Genomic DNA, 12354 nt, shown 5'->3' on the forward strand with positions numbered 1-12354 from the left:
GTCGCAAGCCGGGCGACGCGAGGCTGGCATTGAAATAAAAACACAGGGGGTGGGGGGGGATGCAGTCATGGCACGTGACCGAAGCTCCACTGTCACGTGGGACGGTACGTCACAGTGGTGGTGCCGATTCCGGAGCGGGAGGGGCTAAGGGAGGCGGGGGGGGACCCCCTTTCGACTTTATGATCTCTGAGTGTGGAGGTGATTTATGGGATTATTATTTTACATGGCACGATTATGATAGTTTGTCGTGATGGATTTTAAATCCTTCCGATATTAGGACGTTAGTGGAGTTATGCACTTTTAAATCGAGATTGAAAACTAATTTGTTTGGAGCTGCTTTAAGTTGTGCGTGGTTTGTTGTCCTTCCCCCGCACCTCCGATTAGCACGGTTGGCGACGTACGGCGTGAAAGAAGTCCAACGTACATACATTTCGGGCAGGCCTTAACCTAGCAGTGGATGGATCGACCGTGGCTCGCGGTTGAGATGACCGAAACAAACGTTAGATAAGATGCGGAGACGAGGAGAGATTGTAAGGCAAGAGACACGGACACAGAGTCGAGGAGAGAGATGCAAAACAAGTACATGTATCCGTTAATAACACCGTGGCCTCAAAATGTATAATAGGGGCGACGTTTCGGGCAATGACCCTTCTAAACAGCACATACAATGATGAAGGGCCAGTGCCCAAACTGTCGCCTATTATATAACGTTCAATGTCACACAGTGGTGTCAGTAATACGGAACGTGTTGACTTTAAAAAAAATCACTAATTGTATTCGTGTCGCCACTGCTAACGCGAACACGATTAGTTTACGATTTTTTCGGAGCGATACAGACACGACTGGTACGAAAGAGATGAATTCGCTCGCATGTTAATTAGCCGTTCCCTTTCTTAAGACTTTGTTCAATTCGAGCTGATATTTGATTCATGACTAAAGGGGGGAGGGAAGGGGAAGGGGGGACCTTCAGCTGCTTGGGAACCTGTTGGCTTTAGCTTGGTCTCTTCACGCACGACGTCACCACTGCGAGTACGCGACTGGAGAGCAGTTGCTTCTGGACGCACGGCATTCACCACCACGATTGGCAACCCACGTGACTTCGGGGTTGGAGGTACAGCGTCAGTGACGAGGCTGAGAGCCCTCCGCCACCCGACGCGGACAGCCGAGGGCTCCGTCAACAACTGACGATGCCGGGATGTGAGCATCTCCAGCGAAACTTGGTTCGTATAATAATAATAATGAATACTTTTTTTTGTGTATCTTTTATGTGATTGTTATTCGTATAAATGTCCGGATTTTTTGTTTGGGACTTCTCAACAATCTTCCTCTGTACTCTTTGGTTCTTTCGGTAAAGTCACGTACGTGACTTCACGTACGTGACTTCACGTACGTGACTTCACGTACGTGACTTCACGTACGTGACTTCACGTACGTGACTTCACGTACGTGACTTCACGTACGTGACTTCACGTACGTGACTTCACGTACGTGACTTCACGTACGTGACTTACCGAAGAGCATGGATTCTTGCAGTCGTCACGAAAGCTTCAAATCAAGATTGAATCTTCCTCTGGTTTTTGATGAAATGTCCAAGTAACTCGGCACATTATCGAGTGGGAAACAGCTTGGCTCGATTGGCTGCGTCGGGTGGTGGAGGCTCGTGTTTGAAATGAACATTGTACACTTGCGATACGTGACCCCCAAAATGAACCCAATTATGAATGATAACAACTGTTTATTTTAATATAGATATTGTTGGTGGGTGGGGGGGGTTACGAGGTTTCCTTGAAGATAAAAACGAAACGGTCGTCAACCAAGATGCAGATATATATATATACTGTAGGGTTATTTATGTTTTTTTCAATTTATATATTTTTTAAGTTTCGTTTTTCCATATTTTATTACAAAAAAATGAGAGAGAGAGAGATACGTTTGCAACTCGATTCTGAATTCCTCTTGCAGGCGCTTCTACCGCATAACCGATTTATATATTTGTTTTAAAAAAATTCACCACCTTAGAATAATAATAACAATTAAAATAGCAATCGTAATAATGGTAGAATAATAACAAGTGACATGATATTAACACCACGTAAATGTAATGTATAACAACACACGCGAGCTCGTCTGTTTGAAGGAAATCAAACGCTTTTTAGAAAAACCATTAATATTCTATTACCTTTCAACCTCTCTCTCTCTGTATATATAATAATTAAAATAAAACATCATCACCGTCGTGATGATACCGCGGGGTTAATTAATCAATTAACTAAGTGCCCCCCAAACCCCCCCGCCGCCCCCCCATTTAGGAGTGACTTGATCATCGTCAAATAGCCTGACTAGCAAAGGCACATCTGCAAACACACGAAGTGTACCTGTGTGTGTGTATATCTACTTCGCGAACATTGTTCCAAGCGCCCATGTGTACCGTTATCGTCATCATCATCATCATCAATATCGTCATCATCGTTACGATAATCGTTACCATCATCGTCAACATCATAATCGTTGTCATTATCATCATCACCATCATCATCACCATCATAATCTATCTACTCGACGGGCGCTAAAGCGCACTTTTGGCAAGATTCGCGGCGCGCGCGTGCGAGAAACGGGCACTTTGAGTGTGGAGTCCCTCCAGTCTGTTAAGGCGATACGGGGCATCTTTGTCTTTGTGTCGTCTTCGTGTGTGGAGTGGGCGATACAATCCTCATTTGTTTCTCAGATAAATCCCACTGAGCTATATAATTATTTTTCAGAAGCGAACTGGCTTTCACAAATGATAGCTCAACGAAGTGGCTTATCAACACCGTGAGCACATTTATCCGAGTTGGCAAATAAACGCGTGATGTTGATTCTAAATGTGGAGGGAAAAACCGGAGGACCCGGAGAAAAATCCACGCGACCACTGGGGGAGAGAGACACCGCAAACTCCAAATATACAGCAGCAGCAGGCATCGTCTGGGTCGGGATAGAACCCACGTCCTCCTGCGTACCAGGCGAGGTAGTTAACATCTCCTAGCCACCGTGGAGGGAGGACGCGTGCTTCGTGTCAACGGTGACGAGGGACACACGACGTGACAGAGGTACACACTCGACGTATTCGTCAATAAAAACAAGTTTGTGACCTGCGAAGGGCCATTTCCCAAAACGTCACCTATTGTGTTTTTTTCTCACGTATTGAGCTTGTTAACTGTGCTTGTGCACCCACTGCCAACGCATCAGCGTCACCAAGCACGTGATGTTAAAGAGACGTGCTGTATTCGAGAATGATGCTAAAACACACGCACACTCCGCGTTGAATACGCAGTGCCGCCGTGTTAAAGACAGTTAAAGAGTCGAATCAGCATGCCGTGCGAGACCGGTAGACGGTGGGGGGGGGGGGGGGGTAATTGCGCTGTCACGCAGTGCGGATAGAACTCAGCACCACCTCGGAGCACGGCTGGCCACGTGCGGTGCACGAAGGAAGCTCAGCAACAGATCGAACGCTCAAGGGATGTTGGTATCTGAGCTCGGGTGTCTGTCCCCAGTGGAGGATACGCTGGCAATGTCGTGGCCAAGGCAAGAGAAGCGATGCACAGGCCACCGTGGCGTGCTTCGATGTTGTACTGCCGGCCTCGTCGCACTTGGACGGAGAAGAAGAAAAACAAGAAGCGTCTCAGCTCATTGGGCTTCTCACTCGGTGGGAGGTAAAACTTCTGATTTCTGGAGTCCGTCGCACGGCACGGCGGGGGGGTGAGTGCTTTTGTGTTGTTGTTGTGCTGTTGTGTTGTTGTTGTTGTGTTGTTGTTGTGCTGTTGTTGTGCTGTTGTGCTGTTGTGTTGTTGGAGAGGCGGTTTGGCACGATGCGGCTGCGTGTTGGGTGGGACGGACGCGTGCGCGCGTGTGGTGTGTGTGTTGGTGTGTGTGTGCGCGTGTGGTGTGTGTGTTGGTGTGTGTGCGCGTGTGGTGTGTGTGTTGGTGTGTGTGTGCGCGTGTGGTGTGTGTGGGTGTGTGTATTGGTGCGTGTGTGTATTGGTGTGTTTGAGGAGCGGTGTGTAGCGGTTAGCGCGCTGCGCTATGAACCTGGCGACCCGGGTTCGATACCCGCTCACGGCTAACACCAGTGACGATTATCTGAACCGGTCCTGGGCCTCCCCTAGGTCGACTCAGCCTTAAATGAGTACCTGGTGCAGTGTGTAAACATCGCCACTGGGGAGACAAAGGCGGTCGGGCGTGGTGCTGGCCACCCACCCCCTCGTTCGTGTACCGTTCCGGCCTTCGTAGGTGCTCGCTAACAGCACTTGCCCCTACAGTCTGTTAAGGCTATACGGGGGATCTTTGTCTTTATCTTTGTGCGTGTGGTGTGCACGCGGGCGGTGCGGGAGCGACCACGATGTGGTCACTGCAGTGAGTTGAGTCTCCGCGAGTCGGGGAGATGCAGGTTGAGGAATAGGCGACACAGATCACCGTGTTAAATAGAGGGGGCAACCGGGCACCGCTGCGTTCACGCAAACACACACACACGGTACTTTGTACCGTCTCGTAACATTGGAGCAAGAACACACACACACACTCTGGGCACTGCGTTAGAGGCATCTTCGGGCACTGTGTTAAATAGAGGCGAGCTCTGGCACTGTGTTAAATAGAGGCGACCTCTGGCGCTGTGTTAAACATCAACAAGTAAAACGCGGTGAGGGTTAGGGCCAGTGGTCGTGCTCGGCGTTGATTGGCTCACATGGCGGTAAGGCGCGTGTGTGGATTGGCTGAGCGCCGGGCCACGGCCTCTGCTCGCCATATTTTGTCATGGGCGAATCCATTAGGAAAGGGTTTGGCGGGGGTGATCGGCAGGTAAGTTCACCTGTGCTGGGGGGGGGGGGGGAGGTCTCAAGAGGATTGGACTGGCCCTGAGGGCACCATGTGGCATTGAGTTCCCCCGGGGCACTGCGCACGAAGGCACCGGCCACACGGAACTCCTCAACGGAGTCGCGTCAACTTAGTTGTACCGGATTAAGTCGCATTCAACCCTCCCCGCGTGATCTCGGTTGAATCAACCGAGTCACGGCAACTTAATTGTACCAGGTTATGTCGCATTGAACTCTACCCGCGTGATCTCGGTTGAATCAACCGAGTCACGTCAACTTAGTTGTACCTACGTAGTTACATCCACTTCAGTCGCAACTTTTTAACCCCAATGGGGAATGCATCAGTTTGTGCTTCCAGGGGTGGTTGGCGGTGGCCGTGGTTGCTCTGCACGCCTGCGTCCGACTCGGCGCTCCGAAAGGCAAGGGTTGGTGGATCACGCGGAGATTCTAAAATAAAACTCCAAACATTCGCTGGGCCTGCGAGCGAGGCGGCTGTCCGGGCAGGCGGGAAGCGTGAGCACAACCCCCCCCCCCCCCCCGGATTCTCCGGTGTCCGTCCACACTGCGCGGAATTGAAACGTCTCGTTTGACAACAGAACGTTGGGCCAAAGGTCACGTGGCGGGAGGACCCTCCAGATAAAAAGAGACTCAGTGGGGGGGGGGGGGGGAGGAGGAAAGTACGAATTGGCAAGAAGTGTTCGATAGGGCAAGGTAGGGCTGGATTCGAGCACACACATGCACACGCACACACGCACACACGCACACACACGCACGTACATAACAGCCGGCGTCGGCCGTGAGCGGGAGTCGAACTTGGGTGGCCAGGTTCGTAGCGCAGTGCTGCGCAAGCCACTGCACTACCGCTTCCCGCTCAGTAAAAACAACAGCCACCATGATAATTGATTTTTTACCCTTCTATCTGGCAACAAAACTGACACCTTTTTACAAGGAGTCATGTTTGCATAGACCACAATACCTGCAGCCATAATGCAAACAAACAGCCACCATTCGCCACTAAGTGGCGGCGACGTCACCATGGCGCTTGTGCCAGGCCAGGTGCACTCCGAGGCCACGTGAAGTGTTGGATGCTCGCCGACAGGAGGTCACGGGGCAGACCCAGGTGCCACGGGTACGAGTTTGCTTTTCTTACTCCGCAACTCCGATTAGCATGTGGACTACATGACCCCGCCAACGCAGCCTTGCCCGCTGGAGGAACTCATACACGCACACACGGTCACATCCACACAAGCATAAAGGGGTACCACTGACTGGTTGACTACAATTAGCACGGTTGGCTACGTACGGTGCGAAGGAAGTTTAACATACGTGTGTGTGCGTGTGAATGTGCGCGTATGTGTGCGCTTGTTTTTTGTGGGGAGCGGTGGTGTAGTGGTTAGCGCACCGCGCTACTAACCCAGCGCCCCGAGTTCGATTCGCGGCTTGATATCTGAAGCGGTCCTGGGCCTCCCGTAGGTCGGCTCAGCCTCAAATAAGTACCTGGTGCGATGTGTAAACATCACCACTCGAGAGACAAAGGCGGCCGGGCCGTGGGTGCTGATCACCCACCCCTCGTCTGCTGTGCTTGGCCTTAATAGGCAAACAGCACTTGCCCAAGTAGCCTGTTAAAGGCTATACGGGGATCTTTGTCTCTTGCACGCACGTACGTGTTAACTCGTGCACGTACGTACGTGTTAAATCTACGAGCAACTTTGCTTGTCCAAGTAAATTTGACACCTTATTGGCATTTGCGTTTTACAAAAAAAATAACAATAAAATAAACAATAAGAACAATAATAAAAATGCAATCTTTAAATTCTGGCTAAAAAGTTCGGCCTCCGTACACGACAGCCACCCTAAGACCCCCTTCCCCGTCAGATACTTGACCGCTTGACTCCAGGGATAACCCCCCTCGTCTTCGCTGCGAGGTGGACTCTCCCGAGCGCTCTGACCACGTGCTGGAGCAGGGAGAGTCCTTGCAGGTGCAGGTGTAGGGGGGGGGGGAGTACGGGGGGGGGGTGGGCGAGCGATGATGGCGGTGGTCCATCAGTCCTTGACGAGGCGGTAGATGTGATGCTGTGCCCCGTGTTCGCTCGTGGACACCTCGAAGACGTAGGCGACGCACAGTAGCGTCTCCTGGGTGTCTCTGTTCGTCACCACCTGCACCACGATACACATCGTCGTTGTCGTCATCATCATCGTCATCATCCCAATCACGATCATCGTCAAGAGAGACGCTGAGATCGTCGGTTCGAAATCTGTGTCCTCGGCCTGCCCCGCCACTGTGGGTGAACTGGGACTGTGGTAGTGAGTCGGTGGTCCCAGCCAGATCACCAAAGAACTCCGCCACCAAGGTTGGCGTGGCGTTACCTTTCGTTTTGGCAGCTAACACACGCAGGGATGTACAATTGACAGGGTTAGGGCGACTGCTGCAGCTATAGCGAGTGTGGTGGTAGTGACAGGGCTGGTAGTGGTGGTGACAGGGCTGGTAGTGACAGCGCTGGTAGTGGTAGTGACAGGGCTGGTAGTGGTAGTGACAGGGCTGGTAGTGGTAGTGACAGGGCTGGTAGTGGTGGTGACAGGGCTGGTAGTGACAGCGCTGGTAGTGGTAGTGACAGGGCTGGTAGTGGTGGTGTCAAGGCTGGTAGTGGTGGTGTCAAGGCTGGTAGTGACAGGGCTGGTAGTGGTAGTGTCAAGGCTGGTAGTGACAGGGCTAGTAGTGGTAGTGTCAAGGCTGGTAGTGACAGGGCTGGTAGTGGTAGTGACAGGACTGGTAGTGGTGGTGTCAAGGCTGGTAGTGGTGGTGTCAAGGCTGGTAGTGACAGGGCTAGTAGTGGTAGTGTCAAGGCTGGTGGTGTCAGCACCAGAGTGTGAGGGCTGGAAGGGGCGCACCTGCAGGATGGTGAAGTTCTCCAGCACGCTGTTCATCATGTACTTCTCGGGCAGGTGCTTGAGCTTGTGGATGAAGTTGATCATGTACTCGCACATCGGGGAGCGGTGGATACGGAACACAAAGCGGCCGTTCTCAAAGCGCGCGTACTCCGTCTGTGTGCGGGGACACGTGGGGGGGGGGGGGTGGCGTGGGGGGGGACACACACATGGGAGATTTGTGCGTGGAACTCAGCAGGGGGAGATGCTTTGGCTGCAGTAAGAGCCTGCAGCACTATCCGCCCCCCCCCCCCCCCCTGGGGCGGCTGCGGCTGGTCCCGCGCACCTCTGATTAGCAAGGTTGGCTACGTACGGTGCGAAAGAAGTTCAACATACATCCAGCCTCCTCACCCACCCCGCTTCCTCAACGTCCAAGCATATACACGGAGACATTCAGGCATAGAGCGAGACGCGAAGAGACGAGACACATAGAAGACAAATCACAGGAGTGCGACTGTGGCCATGCAACCCAAGCTACGGACGGCACAGCGAACCCACCCACTATGGGCTGGGCTCCTTCAACGCAGGAGGAGCTGCGACATGAACTCTCTCTCTGCTGCAGCCCTCTCTCGTCGTGGCCAGCAGCAGCAGCACCTCGACATTGGCATCCAGCTCCTGAGCCACGTGGCTGCCACTGCCATCATCATGATCATGCGCAAACTCGATTCGTCCCCACGCGAGACTTTGTGCGGCTCTTCCCTTTAAGCCACGAGGGGGCGATAGCTCCCCGCGTTCACTGGGCTCAGGGTCGAGTGGGGGGAGGGATTCGTAGGGGAGGGAGGGAGCGTGGGGGGGGGGATTACGGAGGCTCGAGTAGATGGGGGCCGCGTTTGCAGCGTGGCGAATGCGAATCGACGTATCGGGGCAAACGTTCCGAATAGCTTCCTTCCGCAATAAGCCAACTTCTTCCGTCAACTCTGGCCTCCTGGATCGGTCAACCCGGAGGCGGCCGTCCTCCACCAGTCCTCACCTCCACCTTCTCCACCACCTGCTTGCCGAAGGAGCACACTTTGGTGGAGCAGGTGATGGTCATGTTGTCTGCGCTCTCGTACTGGCTCGTCACGCCGTAGAAGGCACCCGTGTCATCTTGCGTGCTCGTGTTCAGGTCGGCCTGCACGCCGCCACCACCACCACCACGATGATCGCCACCATCCATCATCGTCGTCGTCGTCGTGCCAACACGATCGTCAGCATCACACCACGATCGTCGTCGACCGTCAATCGTCATCACGCCACCACCATCGCCACCGTCAATCGCCGCCACACCACCACGATCACCACCGTCAATCATCGTCACACCACCACGATCACCACCATCAATCATCATCACACCACCACGATCACCACCATCAATCATCACACCACCAGATCACCACCATCAATCATCGTCACACCACCACGATCACCACCGTCAATCATCGTCACACCACCACGATCACCACCGTCAATCATCGTCACACCACCATGATCACCACCATCAATCATCATCACACCACCACGATCACCACCATCCCACCACGATCGCCCAGAAATTGACCACCCACCGACCACCCCACACTCAGAGAACTTGACCCCACCACTCACCCAGAACTTGACCCCCCACCCCCCCACTGACCCCCACCCCCCAACTCACCCAGAACTTGACGAGGAAGAAGGCGCTCTGGGGGCCCCGGTCGTACATCTCCTTGAGGCCCCCCTTCTTCTCGGGGAACTTGTCGTAGATCTGGCGCACGTCCACGGCCTCGAGCAGCGGGTCCCCGTGCGAGGGGCTCGACTGGCCGATGTGGACGAACAGGTGCTTGTTGTACTGGGCGGGGGGGGGGGGGCAAGGGGTGAGAGCAAACACACAGATCAATTTAACACGTCGTAGCAGGCTTTCGCGACCAATATCGTCCACGATACAACGTTTCTTGGGGTTAGCTCGCCGAAATATATGAACGTGTCGTTAAACCCGTCCACTGCCCTACACAGCCAATTCGTCAGGTTTGTCACGTAAACAGAACGTGCCAATTCGTTGCTAGTACAGCACGCCGCCACAACATTTACCATCGGAGAACGACGTTTCGCCAGTAACTAACGACACGTTAATATTTACGCGATCTAACCCAAAAAAAACCGACATTATACACAAATCATGTTAGTAGAATTTAATTCGTATTTCTTTGTGTCGGACACCACATCGTAACGGTCTGCCCATGTTTGTGTCGTAAGACCCTCCACCACCCGACCAGGAAAGTGAAGACGCGTAGGAGCATCTAGCAGTGTTCATAGTCATTGTTGTTGCAGCTCGCCCCGGTAAGTTTTCAAGATCAAATGCTCACGACGATCAGCTCACTCGCCCCCTCCCCAACGCTCACCCTACTCACTCAACCCCCACTCGCCCACGTGCCTCATCACCCCCTTCACCCACCCCCACTCAGCTCACCCACTCACCCGTTTCCTCCTCACCTCCACCCTTACACCACTCACCACCCTCAACAAGAAGCCTCTCCACAGCAATCGCTCACACACAACGCACGTGAAAGATGGGGGTCACAGCAGCAGCAGGAGGAGGAAGAGGTGGTGGAGGGTGGAGGAGGAGGAAGGAGGAGGAATTCGCACACAACAGCGGTGACATCACCAAGGCGCTTTGTGCCAGGCTAGGTGCAGAGACACAGATCCTCGAGTATAACCTTAACAGGTTGTTTGGGGCAAGTGATGTAAGCGAGTAGCACCTATTAAGGCCGGAACAGCACACGAGAGGGTGGGTGGCCAGCACCACGCCCGGACGCCTTTGTCTCCCCAGGTACTCAATCGAGGCCGAGTCGACTTAGGGGAGGCCCAGGACCAGTTTCAGATCAAATCCGTCACTGGTGTTGGTTGGGGCCGCCGGGTTCGAAGCGTGGCGCGCTAGCCGCTACGCTACACGCTACACTACCGCTCCCCAGTGTGCCAGGCTAGGTGCACGCATGCACACACGTGCAGCGGGAAGCTACAAACGAGGGATTTCCACCCCCCCCCCACCCCGTGGATAATTCCCCTCGGCTCTTTGTGTTGGCCAATCAGAGCGGCACACCGCGGGCGTGTATATTTATATTCCCACCCCCCCCCCCCCCCGTTCAGGCACAAAGAGGCCAATTTTTTTGCCTTTAAAGACGCGGGTGGAGGAGAAGGGGGGGGGGGCAGGCGGGGGCGGGGTTCTCGTCCAGATGTCGGGAGCGAGGGACTCCACATCGCTCGCATAACTCCTTGCCCCCCCGACTCTCTCTCTCTCTCCATCCCGGCCTCCGTCACCGATGACTCGTAAAAAAACCCACACACACACACGTGGGGTTGGAGTTTATATTAAGCACCCGCACAGAAGAGAAAGATCCCCCAGTATAGACTTTGACGGACTATTGGGGCAAGTGCTGTTAGCGAGCAGCGCCTACGAAGGGCCGGGACGGTGCGCGTTGGGGGTGCGGGTCGCCGGCTTCACTGCCGGGCCGCCCTACTGCCCCGATTGGCGATGTTTACACCAGATACTCATTTGAGGCTGAGTCGACCTAGGAGAGGCCCTGGACCGGTTCAGATCATCGGTGTTGGCGGAAATCGAAGTCAGCTCGTAGCGCAGCGCGTGCTAACCGCTGCGCCACCGCTCCCCACACTCCGGACGCACGCACGCTCACGCACCACACGCACACATGCTCACGCACCGCACGCACGCTCACGCACCGCACGCACACACGCTCACGCACCGCACACACGCACACATGCCCACACTCCGGACGCACACATGCTCACGCACCGCACGCACGCACCGCTACCGACCTTCCTGCCAAGTGTGGTTTTACCCTCTCGCCCTGTTTGACAGAACTCAAGCCTGACCAAACTAACTCATATCATTGGAATGTCGTTTACTCACGACAGACAAATACCAATCTCCGCCCGGTAGCCTCTTGGGGGAGAGCGCTGTGAGTGGGCACCTACGAAGGCCGGTGTGGCTAACGCCGTGCCCGGCTGCCTTCGTCTCCCCAATGCTGATGTCTAGACACACCGGACTGGGTACTGACGTGAGGCTGAGTCGACCGAAGGGAGGTCAAGGACCAGTTCAGATATTCCCCACCGATGCTTGGGAATTTTAACTCTGTTCTGATGATTATAAAATAAACTTCTCACCAACACGCACCCCTCCCTTCTCTATCCAACCATCCAACTCACCAATTAACCAATCAATTAAAACCTCACCCCACCCCCCCCCCACGCCCCCCACTCACGGTGTCGGCGTCCCGCTGCTGCTCCAGGAAGGCCGAGAACTCGACGAGGCGCAGCTTGGAGGTGCCGATGGAGCGGCCCTGCCACGCGGGCCCCACCGCCGTGGCCACGAGGCCCCCCGTGCCGGGGTCGTAGCCGCCTGGGGGGGGGGGAAGGGAGGTATGGGACGGACGGGGGGGGGGCAGGATAGAGGTCGTTAACATCTCGCCACGGTGGCTAGGAGATGTTAACTACCTCACCTGGTATACAGGAGGCTGTGTGTTCGATCCCAACGCTGACGCCTGCTGTATATTTGGAGTTTCCGTGTGTCTCTCCCGGTGGTACCGCGTGGATTTTTCTCCGCGGTGGCGAT

General features: G+C 54.4%; 1 protein-coding gene across 7 annotated transcripts in view; it reads right to left on the reverse strand.

The window, feature by feature from the left end:
• Window positions 1-760: 760 nt before the first annotated feature.
• Window positions 761-12354, reverse strand: part of LOC133350184 (transcriptional enhancer factor TEF-1-like) — an 84779-nt gene continuing 73185 nt past the window's right edge. For all 7 annotated transcript variants that reach the window (XM_061564274.1, XM_061564271.1, XM_061564273.1 and 4 more), the window contains 5 exons: window positions 12005-12141; window positions 9403-9576; window positions 8740-8880; window positions 7734-7886; window positions 761-7001 (listed from right to left, as the gene is read on the reverse strand). In XM_061564274.1, coding sequence (XP_061420258.1) covers window positions 6888-7001; window positions 7734-7886; window positions 8740-8880; window positions 9403-9576; window positions 12005-12141 — 719 coding nt within the window. In that variant the 3' untranslated portion in view covers window positions 761-6887. The remainder of the gene's footprint in view (window positions 7002-7733; window positions 7887-8739; window positions 8881-9402; window positions 9577-12004; window positions 12142-12354) is intronic.

This window comes from Lethenteron reissneri, chromosome 33 (genome assembly GCF_015708825.2).
Source record: "Lethenteron reissneri isolate LAM-NWPU_2019-01 chromosome 33, ASM1570882v1, whole genome shotgun sequence".
In the NCBI taxonomy this organism is placed as follows: domain Eukaryota; kingdom Metazoa; phylum Chordata; class Hyperoartia; order Petromyzontiformes; family Petromyzontidae; genus Lethenteron; species Lethenteron reissneri.